At 44.7% G+C, this 21,886-nt stretch overlaps 1 protein-coding gene across 2 annotated transcripts; it reads left to right on the top strand.

Moving 5' to 3' along the window:
• The first annotated feature begins 1,343 nt into the window (after window positions 1-1,343).
• Window positions 1,344-21,767, top strand: ICE2 (interactor of little elongation complex ELL subunit 2). 2 transcript variants are annotated; one of them, XR_007628154.1, is made up of 15 exons: window positions 1,344-1,436; window positions 2,330-2,434; window positions 4,976-5,243; window positions 5,989-6,108; window positions 7,362-7,496; window positions 7,851-7,967; window positions 8,962-9,121; window positions 10,510-10,694; window positions 11,164-12,100; window positions 13,397-13,575; window positions 14,968-15,097; window positions 19,452-19,536; window positions 19,629-19,679; window positions 20,264-20,481; window positions 20,935-21,074. XR_007628154.1 is itself a non-coding variant. In XM_050309770.1 (15 exons), exons 1-15 carry the CDS (start codon window positions 1,408-1,410, stop codon window positions 21,124-21,126), a joined length of 2,949 nt encoding a protein of 982 aa, XP_050165727.1. In that variant the 5' UTR covers window positions 1,344-1,407; the 3' UTR covers window positions 21,127-21,767. The 2 variants fall into 2 exon arrangements, 1 of the variants encoding a protein (XP_050165727.1); XM_050309770.1 differs by having other exon boundaries at window positions 20,226-20,481; window positions 20,935-21,767.
• Window positions 21,768-21,886: the final 119 nt, after the last annotated feature.

The following is a 21,886-nucleotide window of genomic DNA, read 5'->3' as shown; positions in this document are numbered from 1 at the left end:
TGTCTGCAGCAGAGACACTGAAACCCCACATTTCACTTTCTCATCCTCAGGACGTGATTGCTGCCCAATCTTTCCAGTCTCAGGAGAGCTCCTAACCACGAGACAGAGGTTAGGCAGCAACTACAGAAAGAACCATGTAAGTTCAGTATAAAACCCAGGAGGTTTTCTGAAGTGAGAGACAGGCTGAGGGCTCCTGTCCGTGCCTGGAAGGAAAGCTAAGCTGTGCATTTGGAGGTGGTGGGTTTGATCCCTGATTATTTCACAGAACTGCTGAGGGTGGCAGGGCCTTCCAGAGGGCACGGGCAGGGCCACCTAGAGCTGGTTGTCCAGGACCATGCCCAGCTTTTGAGAATGTCTCCAAGGATAGTGCCCCCACAGCCTTCCTGGGCAGTCTGTGCCGGTGTTTGTCACAGTGGAAACGTGTTCCCTGATGTTTGTGTTTATGCCATGGGAGTAAAAAGATCACGTGCAGGAAGTAGCACCATTTTATAAAAAGCAAAAAACCAAAACACACCACCACAACACCAAAAATTCACCAAGATAAGCCTCCTGGTCATTCAGCTGTGTCACTGGTGCCATACCTGGGCTGGGCAGTGAGATCACTCGAGGCTCCTCCACCAGTGGGCTCTGGATGGGTCCAGCAGGGACAGGAAACCTTCCCGCTCCTCTGAGATACACAAATGGAGAGAGGGCAGAATTAAAATCAATGGCCTTAAAAGTGATCTGCAAGCAAGCTGAAGACCCCCTTGTTGGTGGGTTTGGAAATCATTCTGAATCATCTCTGTGTTCTCATGTATTTGTGTGATAGTGCCCAGTTTTAGTCCCAGGACACCAGGGGGACACTGCTCCACGTCCCATCCTCACTGCCCTCATTTCCCCACCTGCAGAGCAGTGACGGGTCACCTTTTTGTTGTAACATTGCAGGCAAACGAGTTTCCATCACCCAAACCTATCGGTTCTGACAGTACTGGACGGCCGCGAGAGGAACGAAGCTGAGGAAACGGCCCCAACCCCTCAGGTACGGGCTGGGCGGCTGAGGGTGCCGCTGGGGACACCCGCCCCCTGCTCAGGGCACACCCCCTTCTCAGGGAACACCCCCCTGCCCGAGGCACACCCCCTGCCCAAGGCACACCCCCTGCCCAAGGCACACCCCCTGCCCGAGGCACACCCCCTGCCCGAGGCACACCCTCTGCCAGCACACCCCCTGCCCAGGGCCCCACCTCTGCACAGCCGGGGCGGGACGCGCCGCTCAGAGACCCGCCCGCCGTAACATGGCGGCCCCGCCCGCCGTAACATGGCGGCCGCCCCTGAGGCGCCGCTCCCGCCCGCGCTCCCATTGGCTGGCTCGGAGCACCTGACCCGCGCGCCGGGCGCTGATTGGCCGGTGCCGTAAGGGGGCCAGCCAAGATGGCGGCCGAGGACCCGCTGCTGAGCTGGTGAGTTTGTTACCCGTCCTGACCGGGCGGGGCCGCGGGACACGGCAGGGACAGCGGGACACGGCCCCGGGGACAGCGGGACACGGCAGGGATAGCGGGACACAGCGGGGATAGCGGGACACGGCGGGGACAGCGGGACAGAGCAGCCCCCGCCCCGCCGGGCAGCGCCCCAGCGCTGAGGGCGGGCGGGAGGGAGGGTGTGTGACCCTTCCTGTGGATCCCTTCCCTGAGGGGCTCCGTGTCCGTGTGTGCCCACCCAGAGGGACAGCGAGGGCTTGGGAATCCGGGGCCGGGGCGTTGTTCGTGTTTCTAACACGAAAAGCCCCGCAAAGACGTCATTCGGCTCCTTAAACCGAGGGGCGGGATGGGTTTGAATTAGTTGGTGAGGTAAGACGTAAATAAATCCTTTCTTACACCTTTCACAATAGCTAGGAAGGTTGATGTCGTATAAACCTTGTACACTGGAAGGGCTACATTAAAAAAAAAAAAAAATCGAATGTAAGATCACTGTAGAACACAAACCCAGCTCTTTTATAGAAAAAGAAAAAAAACCGGTGTATGTTTCTCAAGAATTCCAGCAAGTTCAACCCAAAGTTTGGTTTTTATTAATGAACGTATGAAAGTGTGTAACTCCCATCACTTTCTGTCGCCACATCTAGAATCTGTATATTGTATTAGTGAAGCTGTTCTTTTGTAGTGTAAAGAACGTGTATTTTACTGTTGAAAACCAGAAGGAATTAGTACATCTGTAACTTCCACAAAGAGGAAGCCTGGCAACACTGTGTAGGCATCCTCTTTTATTTTATAAATTATTCTGGGTTTTGTTTGTTGGGGGTGGGTGTGGCCTTTAATTTTTTTATATTGCAGTGTTTTTTTTTTTTTTTTTAAACTAGGGATATTACACCAAAAAATGGCCAAGAAGTATTTTTCTCACATGAACTTTATGAAAAATATTCCTTGTCTCCAAGCCTGGCTGAACTGTGGCATTTATCCAGAAGGTATATTGTGTTACATTATCCCCTGGTGCTCTTCGTTATCATCCATGGATAGATGTTCCTACTGTTCTGGGGCAAAGCTGCCTGTTCTCTGGCACACGGGGATTTGTTGCTGACTCCTCCAGCGGCTGGTCTGTGCTTGAGCTGCTGTGGGACCTCCCAGAGCAGGAGGAGTCCAGGTTGGGCCCTCCGGGATTCTGTGTCTTGTAGGGGGTATTTTGGGGGTTTGGGGATAGAGGTTGGGTTGTGTTTTGGGGTGGTGCCTGTTGTTTGCTGTCTCTCAGCTACCAAAGAGGAATGACTCATAACTGGTCAGGGTGAGGGGCCTGTCACCCACAAACCACACCTAGAGCTTTTTAGGGATTCATATCGTGCTGTCTGTTCGTGTCTTCCACTTTGTTGAAGGGTGACAGTCCCGTACACTGAACTGCTTTTCACTTTTGGAAGGAGGCAGCACTGTTTTCATAAACCCAACTCCATAGGTGCAGTGGAGATGCAGTTAATTCCTTGATTATTGCAGAAACTCTACAGAGCATCAGCTGAATGCTGGGAAACGAAACTGTGTGAACACAGGTGGTACAGGCAGTGTCTGTGCAGGTTTTATGTCCTTTTTTCCCTTAAGGAAGCAGAATCAGTGTTTATTTTGCATAGTGAAAGGCCTGTCTCGTGCTGCCGGATTTGAGTATTTGGGGGGCTGTATTTAGACCACTGGTTTTCCTCAGAAGTTGTGAAGCCGGTAGGGAGGTGCAGGTGTCTGCTGGGGAGTGAACAGTCACACCACAAAACCACCCCAAGTGGCTCCTGAGCTCCAAGGGGGAGGTTCAGCATGGGGGCAGATAGTTTGTGCAGAAGGGGAATGACTGTATTTTTATGAACTGACAATGAGGACGTGCCACTTGAGTGGAAGACCTGCTCTCTCTATCCCACATCTTTAGCCAGAGAAGGCTTTTCTGGTTCATCTCTGTTGGAGCAGCTTTCCTTGGAACGGGCAAGAGATGAGCACAGCTCGCTGCTGGCACACCTGACTCAGCTGTAGGACTCTGCAGGGTGTCTGGAGCAGACACTCAGCAGTGGGATTGTGTTCAGCTGTGAGTGGTTCAGGTGGGTTCAGAGCCAGGAGAGGCCAGACAGTCTGCACCTGGGAAAGATCAGGAACTGGTGGAACTGGGCTGTGTGGCCGTAGTCAGGGGCAGGGAAATTAAACCTCTTGGAGCAAATGTGAAAGGAAAAGCTGGAGGAAATCTGCCAGTTTTTCTCTTGGGGTTTCTGATAGGTGTTTGCTGCAGTCTTGGTGTAGCAGCTGGGAAGGCAGGGTGCTGCTGAAATGGAGGGGGGAAGTTAAGCCGTCAGCTCCAGTGGAGGATAATGCTGTAAATATGGGCAGAGAAGCTCTGTCAGATTATTTTGGTTTGCACCCCGGTGAAGCCTGTGACAGCATTGCATGCTGAAATGATCTTGATGTGCTGCCATTCCATTCAGTGCTGAATACAGCCAATTTGAGCTGCTAGAATCTCTTGATGTTCCTACATTGGCATATCTGAGTCAGCATCTTGTCGCTGCTCCAGCTTAATTAAATTTGCCAGTTTGTGCCACGGGGATGGACACATCCCTGTATCCAGAGAGACAGCTGTGAAGTGTTATTAAGAGCTGTGGATGTGATACTGCTGGGTTTGAATGACACTAGAGATGTTTCCTACTGCTGAAATGCTATCTTAAAAATATGCTTTTTCCAAGATCAGCAGTTAATGTTCATTTTGTCTGCCTTAAGTATTTTCTCTCTTAAGAACAATTATTTTAAATAGAGCAGGGCTCAGCTGGTCGGCCTTCGTGCACTGGAGTTGTTTTAGGGACCAGCTTTGTTGTTGTTAGGGCAGCTGTGCCCCTTGCCCTGGCCTGTTGGTATTTGTGGTGGCTCATTCCAGCATTGTTTAGAGTAGAAAATTAAACTCCTGTGTGCTCTGTAAGAATTTCTTCATTGAAATCTGGAATTTCTGGTGCTACAATGAAGTAATTTACAGTTCTTTTACAATGAAAGACTCAACTAGGAAAAGCCTTTCTCCTTTACTCTCATAACTGACTTTTAAGTTTTGACCTTTCTGAGTGCCAACTGAACACCAGCCATCAGTGAGCGATGAAACGTGGAGATTTTTTATCTTTTCATTCACGATGGGTGTTTCCAGAGCAAGGAATCCATTTCACATTTAGCTTCTTACCTCAATATTGAGTATACAGACTAATATATTTTGTTTAATGAGAAAAAAACCCACTGCTTTTTTTTTCCCCTATTTTTAAACAAGTGGGCAAACCTTCTGTTGGTACTGAGGGCGAGTCTGATTGTCCAGGTGGAGTTTCAGAATGAGAGAAGTCCTCTGGCACAGACCAGGAGTGGGAACAGCACAGACCAGGAGTGGGAACAGCATGGGGTCTCTCAGAGCATTTTGCTGGATTTGAAGTTTAGGCTTGCATGACTGCCCTTTTTTGTTAATTCTGACAAATATTAGTATTTATGTGAAAAGTGCAGGTTGTTTGTTACTTGTCTTTCAGAGAGGCCAAGAAGAATGTGGAAGCCCTGGGAAACTCCTCGGAAAACAGGCAGCCTTGTGACAGGCAGGCTGCAGAGTCAGCTGGGGCAGAGGCCAAAAGCACGAGTGAGGAGCATCCTTTTCCAGAGCCCAGGGTCCCCTATCCATTCACCTCTTGCCTGTCTGAGAAGGAGCAGAAAATGTACTTGTATCTGATGACTAAGTACTCGAAAAAACCGAACCATTTCCAAGTGAATGCAGTGAGTCAAAGGGAGCTGTTCACGTATCTGGTGAGTGCACAGCTGTGGACGCAGCCACGTCACAAAGGGAGTCATACCATTTTTTTGTTACAAAGAAGAAAGGGGAAGGTGGGAACATTGGGGTTTGAGTTCAGTTTGTCATGATTCCTTTGTCCTGGAATTGGTGTGCTGCCTCATGAGTGCTCACAGAAGGAGAGGGGCTCGAGTGCAGCTGAGCCTCAGCCATTAAATGGCTGTGGCCTTGTTGGGGGGGAAGTATCCCTGGAGCTGAATCCTGTAAAATGTAATGAACAGCAAATGTTTTTGAGACATTCCATTTGGTTTCCTGTGCTTCCTTTTTAATGCTAACTCCTTTATTTTATGCTGTAACAGCGGGAATGTCATTCCCAGGCACATGAGTATCTGCTGAGTTGTTGCTACTTTTGGTACAATTTCTGGGGAAGTCAGAGACAGATACTTTGTGGCTTTGTCATGTAAACCTCATCAACAATGTCTTGCAGCCTTTCTTTTTACAAAGAGTGTCAAAAGAGGTCTGCTGTTTGTTGAAGGGGTGATGTTTCATTGGTTTGGGATTTGTTTTTAAGGAAATGGTCCTCAAGAAATTTTTTTTTCCTGTAGTGAATCTCTGAGCATTTGGCAAAGGGAGCAACAAGTGGAATCTGTGCCCTCTCTCCTACCATTACCTGTACTGCCTCTCTGGAAATGTTGCTGGTTACATACCTAGCATAGAGGATTCTGTTCTGCCTTAAAATTAGTAGATTTTTTCTTTCCCCAGCAAATGAAAGAAGTGGTGAACAATGAAATAGCAGAATTTATGAAGTTTGCCCAGAACGCTGCAAGGAGCTGTGCCCAGGACTATGAGGCCATCTCTGAGGATGCACTGCGTTACACTGAGGTCAGTGCCAGCTGTCAGTCCATCTTTTCTGGGGTAAGAACATACACAGGCACTGCCCGTGGGATGTGCTGTCCCTGAACTGTGCTGGTTCCACGTTGGGATGAGGCACAGGTCGGCATTTCCCTTGTGCTGTGCCCCAGGGCTGGGCCTGGGGTCCACTGTAGCCAGGCAGGTATGGTACCAGTGAAGTCACCTGAGTGCAGGATGTGTAAACAGTTACTCCTCGGTGAAATGAAGTGCATCTTTATATTTGGGAACAGAGAAGTTGCATTTTGGGTGTGCATTTACAGTAAGAAGTTGCTCCTAGAGATACACCACTGGACAGAATGTTAAATTTTCCTCTGCAGTAGCATGTTACAGAGGCTCTTCCATCAGAGCTGACTCAGGCTTTAATCATAACCACCTGCACGTTCATGCTGTGTTAAATATCCACTGTGATGGTTCTGAGATCAAACAGGAGTGCAACTTCATGTATCATTCATGGGTTTTGGAAAAGGAATTCCAGAACACAGGTGCATTAAACTTTCCCCATCAGTGGGCTAACGCAGAGCTTGGGCACATGTGAAGGCAAAAATCTCGCTTGCATTTTCCCTTTTCCCTAAAAATTGGGACTGGTTTTGCAATTTTATGTCTTGTGTCTATTTTTCAAAGTGATCTTGTCATCTGGTCCCAAAATGTGTCTCCAGACCTGAAATCCTGTTTATTGTAAGGTTGATACCCAGAGTTCAAAATGAAATAGGAGCGAATATTTAGTTTTAAACAATACTTGCAAAAATAATTCAGTCTGGTTACTAAATAAAAGTGAAATGTCTTAAATGCATAATTCAGATATGAAAGTTACCTAGAATTGACATGATAGCAGGTTTCAACACCAGTGCAATCATCTTGTCTTTACCTTTGTGATTTTACTAGGCCTGTGTAAACTGGGTGGTAACACAGAAAAATAATAGTTCCTCTAAAAGATAATGAACTAAAGAAAGTAATTACTTGGTTTAGCACAGTTTTAACTGGACTAAACTGTATTTTTTGGTGATTGCTCTGAGCCTGTGTGCATACATTGTTAGCCTTGCATGTGGAGGGCTGAGGAGAGTTTAGAACATGTGTCAGTTCTGATACCAGTGATGGTAAGAATATTACAAGTCTCTACTGGTATCTGCAGGTTTTTAAATGCAACTGGCAGAGGCAGAAAGATCTTCAAAATTAAATTCTTAGGAAAGATACAAATGCCCAAACAGTTTTGGTTTTTGCCTTAGGAACTGCTCCGTGCCTGTATTGGACATGTGCAAAAGCATCCCGAGTTTTACACTCTCCAGGAGACCACGAGTATCATGGGGGGGAAGTTCCACACACAGCTGACCTTCAGGCTGGAAAAGAATCTGCTTGCAATGGTAATATCTTATCTGTTGGGTTTGTGTTGGGTTTTTTTTCAAATAAGTAGAATTACCTCAGGATGGTGTTCCACAAGGATTTGGGATTTTTGCAGTTATTATACAGTGCCTGGGTTAGGAGTTATAATTGATAATTAAAATTATTAATTGAAACTTTAATAAAATTATTTTGGTAGTAAAGCTGTTCACTGTGTGTTTGCCATAAAAAGATGACAGCAACAGTATATTTTTCATATAACACGACTTTCTAGTGCAGCTGCATGAATTATTGGTGTTTTTCCTCACAAGAAGTGCAATGTTGGGTCACCAAGATGCTGTTAAAGCTGTTTCCTGACTGTGCTTCATTCCTCCAAGGGTACAGCAAGACGTGGTAAAACAGATTTCCCTGCCATGCCCGTTCAGCTGCCCACAGATTATGGAACTGTTACATCCATCATAACTCCAGAGAAGAAGGCTCAGCTTATGCACAGTGTGAGTAACCTTCCCACTGTCAGTTTTAAGGCATGTTTTGTACCACAGTGCCCTTTGATCCTGGGTGTGGGCTGAGCAGGTGTGGGATTCCATCCCACCTCAGCATCACAGAGCTGATGTCTGTCTGTGTGCTTCCACTGGGAAAATCAGTGAGGCTTGCATTCTGTAGAACTGGTGTTTTTTGGACTGTTTCTTCCAGATAATTTGTTATCAGCTAATTTAAGGGGTTTGTTCACATATCAACCCCCAAACTCTGAACAGAAGTGTGATTGCAAAGACACTGGTGCTGAGGAAAGGAGCAGAGGGGATGCAGGGGAAGGGGTTCTGCCCCAAGAGGTGCTGTAGCTGCAGACAGCGTGTGGTGATGGCTCGGGTGGCAGAAAGCACCAGCACAGCTGGATTCTCCTTTCTTCTCTCAGTGCTCCTGGGCTTCCATTACCTTAGTCCTTCCTCAGGGGAATGTGTCCTCACAATGTTGAACAGTGTTATCATTTCAGGTCTGAGTTTGTATTCTTCATGGGTTTATATCTGTTTTGAGGTTCTTTATATGGGATTGGTATTGAAACAACTGGGCACTTCTTTAATATTACACATCTTGCACTGTACTACTGCTTAACTCAGATCTGTGATATATTTGTGAGGTAATCTGGTCTGGGGTTTTTTTCTTCAGTGCACTCCTGTATTTCATGACCATCTTAATTCCTGTTAACCCAGTAATTCAAATTTATAGGAATGAACTGAAAGTGCAAGTTCAGAAGATATACATTTTCTCATGCTGCAATGTGATAGCATAAGATTCAGCCAGAAACCCTCAGGGGAGTTTTCTTCTTTTTCACTTCACTCTGAGGCACTGTGGTGGTATTTGGACTTGTGTGGGAGGATGTTGATCTGTGTTTGTTTTGGTTGGGAGTTTTTCTTGTAAATGGAAATCTGTGTATATTTCTCAAAAAAAAAAAAAAGAACTTTAAAACATTTTTTTTCTTTTTCTTTTTAGGATATTAGTTCAGATTCAAATGCAGAAAAACTGGCTTTGAAATACTGTCCTCAAGTTGTTTTAAGTAATCAATCATTATTTACTTTACTGAATAATCATGGACTAAACTACAAGGAGCAATGGGAAATTCCAGTTTGTGTTAAAATGGTCTCTGTTGCAGGTATGGGATGTTTTTGTTATAAAAGTTTGGGGTTTTGTCCAAAAAGGCTGGAAAGGTGATCAGGGGTCACTTGTTCTAGTCATCTACACCTTGTTGCTGGGAATAGTCCCACCCTCCACAGTTACCCCATAAACACTGAATTTGGACACACAGCTGTTTTCCACTTGGGCAAAAAGCAAAGCAAACCAAAAAAACAGTTAAATATCCTTTTGCTTTTCAAAACTCGAGTTGTGAGCCTTGGAAAGAAACCAACTGCACAAAGCTGTTAAAATTACCCAGTGAACTGATTTCAATAAGCTCAAAAAGAAAGAGCCATTGTGAAAAAGAGCAAACATTTTCTGGAATTCAAAGTATCTGTTTACATTACAGAATAGTAAAAAAGTAATGGACATCCATGGAGATCCTTTTCCAAATTGCAACAAAAATATTTTTAATCAGCTGATTAATTCATCTGAATGCTTTACTTTGGTTGTCAAGCCCTCCTTCAGTAATCTGAATATAGATAACCTTTTTCTTTTTTGAAATCCACTGGGGTTTATTCATTATGAGTATTTATAATGTTTATTGTCTTGGAATGTCCTTGTGTGCATCTCACAGAGATTTCTAAAGCAGATTTGAAGATGGTAAATAAGCTGTCAACTATCTGCAAATTTTACAATTTTGTACTTTCCTACATGAAATGAAGTTACTTTATCAGTAAAGATATGCCTGACTCCTTTTGTTATCAGCATTACCGTTTTTAAACTTAATTTTGGATCCCAAGTTAACACCTAAAGGGCCTTCAGAATGTGTTTCTTGAAGGGTTTGTCTGCCCCTTCCTTTTCCACCTTTTCCTGTGACCCATCCCTTGCATTAGTTTATTTCTGTGTTCCCCACGTGCCTTTGCTTTCTGTGTGATGTGGGCAGGGCATCCCTTTGGTTTTTCCTTTTTTATTTTATTTTTATTCCTGTGGAGGTGTGTTGGAGTGTGAACAAGGCACAGCTCCACTGCTGGGCAGTGACACTTCACAAACAAAACCTGACTTTCAGCCAAGGGGAAAAAAAGATCTTCTTGGAAAACAATACATTTGATGATAAAGTGCAGTAGAAGAAGTGGTGAATCCTAAATTCTTGTTTTACAAATTGCCTGTTTAGAAGTGCATTTGAACTCCTCTCAGCTGGTAATGGGGGTGTGTTGCTGCTGCAGTCCACCATCACTCACACTGTGCCTGCACACACTTGTATTTTCTGTTCTTGGTGAGTGAGGGGATCGTTTTTCATTTCTTCTTCTGTGAATGTGGAGTGGATTTGACCACAACTGAAAGTTGAAAGATTTATTATTTGCATTATACAACAGTCTTTCTTCCTTCCATTTAATATGTACTTGATCTCTTTTTGTTCTTGAAAAGGTAGCAAACCAGCTAAAGTGGTTTATGTTGATTCACCTCTGCTGAGAAAAGAAATGACAATAAGAGAGAGGAATCAAATCTTCCACGAAATTCCAATGGATTTCCTAGCAACTAAAACATCCTATGTTTCAATTTCTGATGTGTGTATGGACAAACCAGCCGAGGACAATCTGTTCCAGTGGGATGTATGTAGGTTCACCTACTCTTAAAAACAAAAACTTGTGTTGTATTTCCTAAATTGCTTTTTCTTTTTCTGATAATGAAGGAAAATTTAGTTTTCCTGTTGATAGTTTTTCTACTGCTGAGTTATGGACCCTGTTGTAAAGTGTCTGTCTAGTTCCTTTAAATGCTTCTGCTCCATGGGCATCTCAGCTTTCCTGCTGACTTCATTAAAATGTCTTTTGATCAGTTCTCTGAACTTTATTTCTCTCTGGAAAGGCCTTCAACTCTTAGGACTCAAGATATTCCATGTTAAACAGGAACATTTTTTCAAGTACTGCCCCTCTTTCCCAACAGTCAGAATATGGATAGTAGAACACTTTTCATCTTTTCACCTTGACCGTGTCTTGTTTGTGATTAACTCACCGTGTTTCTTGGTTTGTTTTATTGGTTGGGTTTTTTTAAATATTATTCCTTTTTCATCCCTGTGTTAAGGTGTCCTCTGATGCCTACCAGTGCAGGAAGATTCCCCTTCCAGATGACACAGGGATGGACTTTGATGATGATGTTACAGAACTGGAAACTTTTGGAGCATCTGCCAAGCTCTCAAGAACTTCTAAAGTGGACAGTACTGTTCCTGCAGTTCATAACACTGCTAGAGTTTTATCTCATGGCCTGAAAATGGGGGGAAAAAATACGTCCACCCTGAACAGTGGAGATGAAGAAGGGAAACCCCCCCTTGCTGAGCAGGAGGTTTCAGCACGTGCCAGTCTGCAGCTTCCATCGTCAGATGGCATTCCAGGCTGCAGCCCTGGAGAGGATCCCCCTGCTGGGTCAGTGGAGACAGGGCCGAGCACAGCACAGAGTGCTGGCACCAGGGAAGTGCTGGGCAGTGGAACCAGCCCCGAGGCTCGGTGTGATGCAGTGAGTGACAAGGAGGGGTCTGGTGCTGCCCAGAGCCACGAGCCCCAGCCTGCCCTCTGCGGCAGCGACACGGACGAGGAGCGCTTGGTCATCGATGCAGAGGGTACCAACCCCCCGTGCTGCCAAACAGCTGCCCCAGCCCCTGAGTGTGATCCCCCAGCACAGCCTGCAGGGTGTCCTTCTCCCACCCACATCCCTGCAGCGGGCACGGCTGACGGCTCAGATCCCATGGAGCAGGGAAGGAAAGCCTCCAGGAAACCCCCCAGGAAGCTCTCCAGAGAGCTGGATCCTGTGGGACAGATCCTCAAAATGCAAACCGAGCTGCTCAAGTCACCTTCCCAAAAAGCTGCCGAGCCAGTGGGGAGCTGGGACAGTCCTAATGCTGGGCCAGCCCAGGGGCCTCAGTCCCCAAAACCCCTGGTGACCTCCAGCACGGAGACCAGGCCAGCCCCTACCTCCAATCCCAGCAGGAGCACCTGGACCTGGCTCTTCGAGGGAGTGCCAAAGAGTAAGTTGAGTGTGTTCACTATGCAAGGTGTCCAATCTTGGATCAAATTTAACAGGAAAACCTTTGAACTCCTTCATCTGAAGAATGTGGTAATAGAACATCTGTTATGTTTATTTAGAGGTGTGCCTTTAACTCTCCCACAGAGAATGTGCTCTTAACTCCTGCCTTGCACTCCTGAGGGAACATTCTGGGAGTTGTTTATCCACAGAGCTGAATGTGCAATGCTGTTTTACTGGAGGGAAACAAAAAACTGTTATACACAAGGTTTTTAACCAAGGAAAAGAAATAATTTGGTAGTGAATTTGTAAAATGAGTAGTTTTTGCACTGAAATTCAAATATTTGAGTAGTCTGGTCTGCAAAAATAGATTCTTGTCAGTCAGAAGCGGAACTATTTGACTTTTTCTGTAGAACAAAAAGATAATCAAATTATGCATCTGATCATGTAGAAATTAATTACTTGATTACTTAATCTGTAGGTTAACACACAACCTATTTAGTTGAAATTGTGTTATCACTTGCTACATTTTTATTGATTGAGCTGAATTTCAGTAGTCACTGCAAGACCATTTCTCCTCCCTCAGTCTGAAGGGCTGAGCAGCATCTTCCTGTTTCTCTGTCTCTTAAAAAGACAAGAGTCTGGAATTCAGGTATTTGACGATGGAAATATTGGTTTTGTTAACAGAGAGAGTGGAACCAATTTGCTGGCACTGCAGAGTGACTGTGTGAGAATAGGAAGCCAAAGTGTCCAGTTCGAAACCTCTTTGCCATGTCTGTTTGGCACAAAGCCAGAGTTAAGTTATGCATTTGACTGACAGCAAATCACCTCTAGTCCCTTGCATGACATCTCCCAACTTCAGAACGTATTCAAAGATGCACAGGAGCTCTGAGTTTGATGTTAAATGTGTTTGTAGCAATACCCATTTACAGGTGTCATTTTGACACGTTTTTCCACTTTTCTACAAGAAAACAAAAGAACTGGATGCATTGTCAGTAAATAGTCTGGAACAAGTGGGAGTCTGTTCTGTTTATTTGAAATGTTTTGTTAAAATATCTCTCTCTATATAAAATATCACTCTTTAATAAAGGGAACATTTTCCCAGTGTAATTACTTTTAAACTTTTTTTTAATATGTGACTTTTTTGTACTTAATGAAATAGTTTTCACCTGAAAATCTTAGGAAGCAAACCAAATTTTAGGAAAAAAGCAACCAAAAAAAAAAGAGAAAACGTGCTGCAAGGGAAAAAAGCTGAAAAGTGTACAAGCCTGTGAGTTTGTGTGTGTTTTGTTCCCTGCAGGAAAGCTGCCCAGCGAGCTGCAGCTGCTGGAGGAAGCCCCCTCAGAGTACACAGCTCCTCAGGAGGGCAACGTGGTGTACAAGCTGTTCAGCCTGGGCGAGCTGCTGCTCCTGGTGCGCTGCAGCATCCACACGGTGAGGGCTCTGCCCCGCTACCAGAGGAAGAAAAAACCCCAAAAGGTACTTCAGCTTTTGATGGCTTGGGTTTGTTTAACAGCTGTGCCCAGCTGGCATCTCTGCTTTCCCAGTCCCTTTCAGCGTTTGTGCTTCAATCAGGCAGTCTGTACATTTAATTGTAACTCTGCAGCTCTTTAAGTCAATATTTGCTGTAGGAAGAGAGGGAAGTAACTTGTGGTTACTTGAAAGCTACTTGATCAGAAGATAAGCAGGTGTGAATCTCCACTGTTTACTGCAGCAGCATGCAGGGGTGATGGCACTCATGGAAACTCACCTCAGTTTGACCTGGTCCTAAAAGTTTAATGCAGTGAATGGGGTTTGGCCCAAGGGTTTGAGAATGTTCATGATCTTAAATACTTCAAGCAGGATTCAGCCTTGCTGTTGGGCCTAATTAAGCAGAGAAGCAGGAGATAAAATGAACAACACAGGACACAAAGCTAAAAAGAGATCCTCTTCATTCTGCTTGAGAATACTGTGGGGTACATTATCTTAGCAAATGGTTTATCTTCTGGAATGAAGTGGTTGAAATGCAACTCTAATGGAAATGTGCCTTGTAACATCAGGGGAAGGGGGGTTTATTCTGTGATGCTCAGTCACTTGTTGTTTTGTGCAGCACGTTGGATGGGCTGTGTCCCTCCCGAGGGGGCAGAATTCCAGCAGGCAGGCTGTGACCCTTATGCTTTGCTGGAGAGGAAATGGATCCTTGGAGCTCTGACTCCTTCCCAAGATTCTGTGCTCAGGAGGTTACTTTGAAGAAATGCCATCCCTTTGCTGGGGACCCACTGCCCACGCATGCCTGTGAATAGCTGCTTGGTTTGTTACTTGCAAACTGAGCACTTGTGTTTTTTGTAGTTTCTGCTGCAATCCAGGCTGTGGTTTGTCAGTGAGAAGAGGTTTGTTTGCTCTGTCAGTGTTAACACACAGAGGTTTGCCTCTGATTTTGGGTGAGGCTCCAAGCATCAGGTTCTGATTTCAGGTGAGACAAGAGCAATAAAGGGCAGGTTCCACTAATAATAAGTAATCAGAAATACAAGGTCTTTTTCCTTGAATTGCTGCAGAGGGCAGTAGAGCACAGAAGTGGGAACTTCAAATTAATTTAGCTGCATGGAAAGATGACTCAGGGTTGGAATTTGATCATTTGTAAAAGCTTGCCTGGGCCTTTCTCACTGTTTTTTTTTGGCTTTGTGCCTGTCACCCTCCTCTGTTTAATGCAGAGGCTCTGTATCAAACCCCAGGGTTTGCACTGTGGGTGTTGCAGAATGGGAGCCATCAAACCATGTCTGTGTTGCTCCAGCTGTGGTGGGGGACTATGGGCGTTATAAACTACAAAATGGGGTTAAATTGTGGGCATTTCTGGGGAGTGAGTGCTGATTTTTTTTATTCCCTCTTTTACAGCTTACTCCCATATTCCTGCTGCCAAAGCTGGAATACCAGGCCTATTACGGGGTGGAAGCTCTGACAGAAAGCGAAGTGTGTCAGCTGTGGACAGAGAGTTTGCTGCATTCTCAGTGTTTGTTTTATATTGGTAAGTTCAGGTGTTGATTTTTTTCCCAAGAAATGTGTATGTGTGACTATAGAATAACAGAGGAAATATGTATTTATTAAAAGTCTAGTCCATATGTTCTTGTTTATTTTATTCCTGTTTTGTTTTCCACTTTTGAGTATGTGTTTTGTCTTAAAATTTGAGTTGGGTGGTGAATGAGGATGTTCCAACTTTGGGTTTAGATAAATAGCATCCATTAATGTTTGGTTTGCTTCTTTAAAAGACAAATGTATGTGTAGTGTGGATTCAGTTCTGTGAAGTTAGAAATCTTCCTTACTTGAAGTATCTTTGGGTTTTGGGGGGAGTTTTTAGCTCTTGGGTGTTCAAATGACTTATATGCACCATGAATTACCACAGGATTGGTAAAATACTTCTTGATGGAATGTGAGCTGTAAATATATCTTACCACTTGGTGAAAGCATTGTAAATAAATGAGTTATTGTGTACCAAAGTAGAAGGTGAACAGAGGAGCAGGTATGTGGCTCAGAGGATGCTGATTCTTTGGCCTTTCAGCTTGCAGTGTGGGAGAGGCCAAATGTTATTTATTTAGCATTGAAAACAGGAAATAATGTTGCTGTTTCTAAGATGTGGACAGGTAAGATACAATGAGGAAAACCAAGCAGGAGAGTAAACCAGGTTCTGTCACTGAGAAACAAGAAATTACACTGCTTAAAAACAGTTTACAAGTGGCATGAGCCAGGCCCATTAGGAGGCAAGTTTCACTAACAGATGTCCCATCGAAAATGCTGGGTTCCTGTTTGTGCAGTGGCATTTTGACATCAGGGAAGGGTTTATGTCTGTTAGGATGTGTGTTCTGTGCAGAAATTTAAAATGCCTGTAAAGAACATGGCCAGATTGCTTTAACACCCCTTTCAATACACAGAGAGCTTTCTGATACCGATTATCTTGCAATTAGAAAGGTTTTAAAGGGGAAAATGTGCAACTTGGTGGTTGATATGTAGAATATGCTTGGCATGTGCTGTGAGTGCTGTTTGTACAGTGAATGTTGGGCACTGGGGCTGCCTGGCACTCCTGTAGGACAAGCCTGGTTTGTGGGGTTGTTATGGCAGCAGTGGTGGCCTGGGCTTGCCTGACCTTTCCACTTGTGCACTGTATCACACTGCTGCTGGGGCTGGCTCACACCAGAGGGCTATTTCAGAAATGCTAACTGCAGCTTTGTGATTTCTACATACAAGTGTTGTATCCCACCATGGAGTTATAGGGGGTATGTGAAGTCTCATGTATTTGGGTAGTAGTTCTGCTGATCCTGTGGTTGTCTGCTCTCTGTATTTAATGGAAATGATGTTTCTAATTTTAAACTTGAAAACCAATATTTACTATGGTTTTTCCCTTCCTTTAAAAAAAAAAAACAACCCTCACAAAGAGCTAATTATGTACACAGTTCTCCATTTCTAACTGCATCTTACCGTGCAATAGAAAAGCATTTCTTCCCATTTTCTTTAAAAGCAGCCCAGCAGATTGAATTGCACTGCAATTTGGCTGCCTGGAGATAATGTTATCAAGGTTTTTATAACATTTCCGGAGTCAGAGGCAGCGAAACTGCAGGGAGAGGGTGATGTGTTTGCTGAGCACACAGAGGGAGCTCTGTCTAATCTGCCATCAGTACAGGATACCCGAGGAAGGGCTGGGCAGGAGCCTGCAGACAGCTCAGCCAGCACCCCTGGAACAGCCACTCCTGCAGGGTGGGACAAGGCAGGCTGGGACACCACTGGGAATGCAGGAGGAAGCAGGCTGGGAACTCCTGGGAATGCAGGAGGAAGCAAGGTAGCTGCACTGGAAAAATGCAATGCTGCAAGTGTCCAGATTTACTCAGAGGGCTCTTTGCATTAGAAAGCTTTGTCCTGAAACTCCAGGGACAATTCTCCAAGGGTGAAAATATCCTGGAATTATGGGCAGCTTCAAATGGGGTGAATACCTCATTCTCTGATGAATATCTGATTAATCTGATACCTGAAAGGAAGACTACTGCAGTTGTGTGTTTGGTGTAAGCAGAAAGGCAGACTTGACTTCTGAGGCCATGCTATAATTTGAATTATTTTAAGTGAAATATTGTGGTTTATAATAAAGGAATTTTTATATCAAACTCTTTGTAAAGCCATAGACCTACCCCACGGTGTGAGTGTGGAAGTGTGGAACAGCTTAGAAGTTCTTTTATCTTGAAAAGGCTTAATTCACTATCTCTACTGTCTTTGTATTGTCAAATTAGTGTGGATGGAAAGTTCTTTGGACCTTGGTCTGTGTCCCCACGGTTGTTGCTCAGTGTTGGAGGGAGGGATGTCACTCAGCCTGCTGACTCAGCAGTGCTGCCAGCCCAGGAGATGCCACCGGTGTGCCCAGGGCCCAGGTGACACCAGATGCCACCAGTGTGCCCAGGTGACACCAGATGAACACCGGTGTGCCCAGGTGACACCAGATGAACACCAGTGTGCCCAGGGCCCAGGTGACACCAGATGAACACCGGTGTGCCCAGGGCCCAGGTGACACCAGATGAACACCAGTGTGCCCAGGGCCCAGGTGACACCAGATGAACACCAGTGTGCCCAGGTGACACCAGATGAACACCGGTGTGCCCAGGTGACACCAGATGCCACCAGTGTCCCCAGGGCCTCCTGCAGGAGCTGCAGGGCTGAGAGGAAGCTGAATGTTTTATTTTCTAGGTTCTATCATCAGACAAGCCTGGAGCTCTGTCTTGCTCTTGCTCCTAGAGCACCTTGCCTGGCTGTTGGTGGAAGTGCCCCTGCTGCTCAGAGAGGAAATCCTGCCTCTGCCAAGGGACTGATCTCTGACAGGTTTCCCAAACAAGGCACTTGTACTTTATCTGAGCAGTAAATAAAGTTGAGATAAGCTTTGCTGATCAATGGGAGCGTTTTCCCCTGACCATTATTCACTTGTTTGCATTAAGTCCCTAAGAAAAGCCTTCTGCAAGAACAGTTTACTTTCACTTGAGTTCACTGTAAATTAAGATTATTTTAAAAATGGGTTGGAAAAAACCCTTTATGTTACTGTTTGGGTAACTTACTGAATGTCAAGTGTTTCCAATCAGTCACTTCTCAAACATAAGATATGGTTACATAATTTAAGTGGGAGCAGTTCACAGATATTTTAATTATTTTATTTTTTCCCCATTATGTTATCAATGAGTTTGGAAATAGACAAGTCTGTGATTTGAGGAGAGGCTGATGATTACAGAATACAGAAGGAGTTCTGAACACAGTATTCAGATTATTTTTTAATTGTTTTTTAATGATGACTGCAAGTCCCTTTTCCTCTAATGAGCAATGCAGAGCAGTAAATCTGGCTGCTTAGTCTGCACAAAATACAGATATCAAGAAAAGTAACAAATGTGCAGTGTTTACAACAGATCACTTGTCCTGGTGCATGTTTTTTTTCTTTGTGCAAGTTCTCCCTTGGTCTTCTTCCACAACACAAGCTGCCGGTGGTGTTGAGCTTGGAGGTGAAGTGCTTTGCTTTTGTGGTTTTTGGACTGTGCAGTCGAAGCATTTCCACGTCCTAGGAGGGCAGATTTAGAGTGAGGCAGGAAAGTCACTGAGTAGGCTGGGGTTGATTGTGCTGCCTTTCCCTCATCCCCTCGTGGGAGCTGGAACAGGACAGATTTCTGGGAAAACCTGGAGTGAGAGGGAAGCCGAGGTGAGGGACGGTCAGCACGTGGACAGCTGTGCTGGGGATCTGCAGTGCTTCCCGAGGGAAAGGGGCAGCCTGGGCTGGGAAAATGGGAGCAGGGGAGCTTGGAGTTGTTGCTCCTCACCCTGTGACCATTTGCCAGGAGCAAGGCTTGAGTCCTAAGTTGGGATTTTTCAGGTGAGGGGGTTAAAAATCAAGATACCAAAAGTCAGAATCCCCAGAAAAATCAAATAGCACAAGTGTTCAGGTGATGTATCAGAATAGAAAAACAAGTATATTAAACTCAGAAGTAAATCTGTTGTAAAATTCAGCTTTGATGATCTGTCCAGTGAGGAATCACAGTGACAAAGGTGAGGTGAACTTGGGAAGGTACAAACTAACTGATGAGGTGAAGGCCACGGCAGAATAAGGTTGTGTATCCCCACATCACCAAAATGTAAGATTTCCTGGGGTCAGGGGCATACTCCCAGGTTTTCAAAGACAGTCCAGCTGTGGATGTCTGTAGTTCAAACAGCTCTGCATTTTACTGTTGTAGTGCAACATTGATAAATACCTTTCACTGTTCTATGCTTTAAGAGAGTACATTTTTTTATTCTTTTAAAAATGCATTAGATCTGCAAATCATGCTTTTACATTTGTTCATTTTTATTTTAATTGAATTTCTTTTTTTCAGGACATATTGATGCTTTCACATCAAAGCTTATTATGCTAGAAAAGATTTCTCCAGAAAATTTAAGAGAAAAACTTGGACTGATCAAGTGAGTATTTTTAGTAATTTTTTTTAGCAATGAATTGGAAACCCTAACAAACCTTGCAAGCTACTACTTTTGGTATTTTTTTTCTTTCACAGGCCTGCAAATTCATTAAATATACTTCATCACATTTTGAAGAAAGTGTCTGAGTAAGTGCTCAACTCTTGTTAATTGTGTTTATACCTTCCTGAAAACCTGTTTGCCCCTGTGTGATTGAAAGCACGTCTGTGCTTTGTGTCCACAGCTGTATTTATATGTATTTATAAGCAGTGTAATTTTATAATTTATATGTATTTATGATTTTTATTCAACATAAATTATATATATATTATCTTTATAATATTTCTGTAATTTAAATGTATCTATAACCAGTGTGAGACACTGATTAGGGGACTGGAGTTTGCCCAACATGGGCGGTTTTCAGTTGCATGTTTAGTTGAATATGAGGACAAGCTGTACACTGTTGATAAATTAGTACATTAAGAATACATTATAAACACAGTAATTAATATGTATTTATCAATATGGTTTAATTAATGCTTTCTTGTCCATTTTTTTTACAAAACAGGGACTGATAAGTAAATAGCTAAAGATATTTTGCTTTTGCATTAAGAACATAATAGCTATTCTGATCAATTAAAAATCAAAAAACCCACTTAAATACTGGTTTTCATTTTGAACTTTTCTCTTTGTAGTCTGCAGGAAGGCTCTTATTTATTGTCTCATGCTGCAGGAGATTCCTCCGTTTCAATTTACAAGAGCTGCCTGGACCAGAGCACGAGATCATCCTACAACTTACACAAGGCTCACCGTGAGCTGCCTGCAGTCCCTGCCGCTCTCTCGGTGCCCTGGGTGCCCCTGGATCCCAGCCTGCCTCTGCCCTACCACATCAGCCATGGAAGAGTCCCCTGCACCTTCCCCCCTGCCCCCCAGGAGGGCTGGAAGCACAAGGTCAGTCTCCCATTGCTGGAAGAGCAGAGCAGTAGCTTTGGGAATGCCCCAAAGCCCCCACTCTAGTGTGTCTGAACAGGGACAATGACACCTTCGAAGTAAGAAATTTTCTGTGTAAAGCCCTGTGCTGACTGTGCCTGGCTCAGCAGGCTGGGGGATGGTTCTTAGTGCAGGTTTAGCCACACCCTGACTCCACATGAGGGCAAACCGGAGTTGTGCATCTGTTCCTGGGCACCTTGGGCACGTCGGGTTCTGCCGGAGGAAATCCCGGCACGGGGAGAGGCAGGACTGGGGAGATGTCCCTGTGACAGGACAGCAGCTGTGCCTGTCCTCCAGCCTGCCCTCCACAGTGTCACTGGGTGTGTTTGTGCTTACTGCAGAGTTCAGAGGATGAGTTCTGGGTCGGTGTTCTGAGCTGCTCTCTGTTTGAATTCTCTCCCCGTGTGTGTGCAGATGGCTGGGGCAAAAGGACAGCCGGACACACCCTGTGAGGGACAGCCAGGAGCTGTGGAGACAAAAGGCAAGCCAGCTAAGCCTGTGAGAAATGAAGGTGTGGCTCCAAAGAAGCTGAGGAAGAATTTCTGCAAGCAAAGGAAAATGAAGAAGAGATGGAACACCAAGTACAACAAAATGCAACCCAAGTAGGAATGGGCCTGGAGAAGAACAAGAGGCAACAACAAATCTGGGGCTTTCTTGCAGCTTCAGAGGAGGCAGAATGAGCTGGCAGGGAAATGGCTCCATAGCTGGAGCATTCCCTAAATCCCTTCGTCCCTCAGTGGAAGTGTTTCAAGGGAAAATCCCAAATTCAGTCAGAGAAAAAAGCAAGTGGTGCAGCCCCTTGGCTGCTGACAGGGGAAAAGTGTCTGCTGTTGGTCTGGGGTTTCTGTAGAGCTCCCTCATGAAGAATGAAGCAGTGGGTGACAGTGCTCTGATTCCACAGAACAACCAGAAATGTAACCTGGCGGTGTCCTGAATTCTTCCAGAGTCGCTACAGGTTTTTATTCTGACACGTTTTAAAGCTACATTTTATTTTGTGTATTGTGCATAAGGAGAGCAACTTCAGGATCATTACTGAGCCTTTTTGGCACATGGTGTCTCCCAGCTCTTAAATAACTTAAATAATGTTTTTTTATCTTTTGGTTGGTGTAACAAATGGGGTTTGGGGAACAAAAGCTGTGTGTATTTGAATAGCATGTGCCGTAAATTGCGCTAGGAAACACACAGCTAAAGAATTACATTTTGCACAGCTTAAGTAATAAAATACATTTTATGCTTCCCCACAACAACTTCCAAAAATTGTTTGGATTCTGGTGTGTCCTCAGAAGTGACTTTTGCACTTACTTGCTGTGTTTGTGACTGGCCACAGCCTGAGTCTCCTGTCAGGTCCCTCTGAGGTGCAGTGGTG

Source organism: Myiozetetes cayanensis, unplaced genomic scaffold (assembly GCF_022539395.1).
Source record: "Myiozetetes cayanensis isolate MyiCay16 unplaced genomic scaffold, myiCay2020 scf14, whole genome shotgun sequence".
NCBI classification, from domain to species: domain Eukaryota; kingdom Metazoa; phylum Chordata; class Aves; order Passeriformes; family Tyrannidae; genus Myiozetetes; species Myiozetetes cayanensis.
The sequence above is the reverse complement of the archived record's forward strand: the minus strand, read 5'-3'. Positions and strand labels throughout refer to the sequence as shown.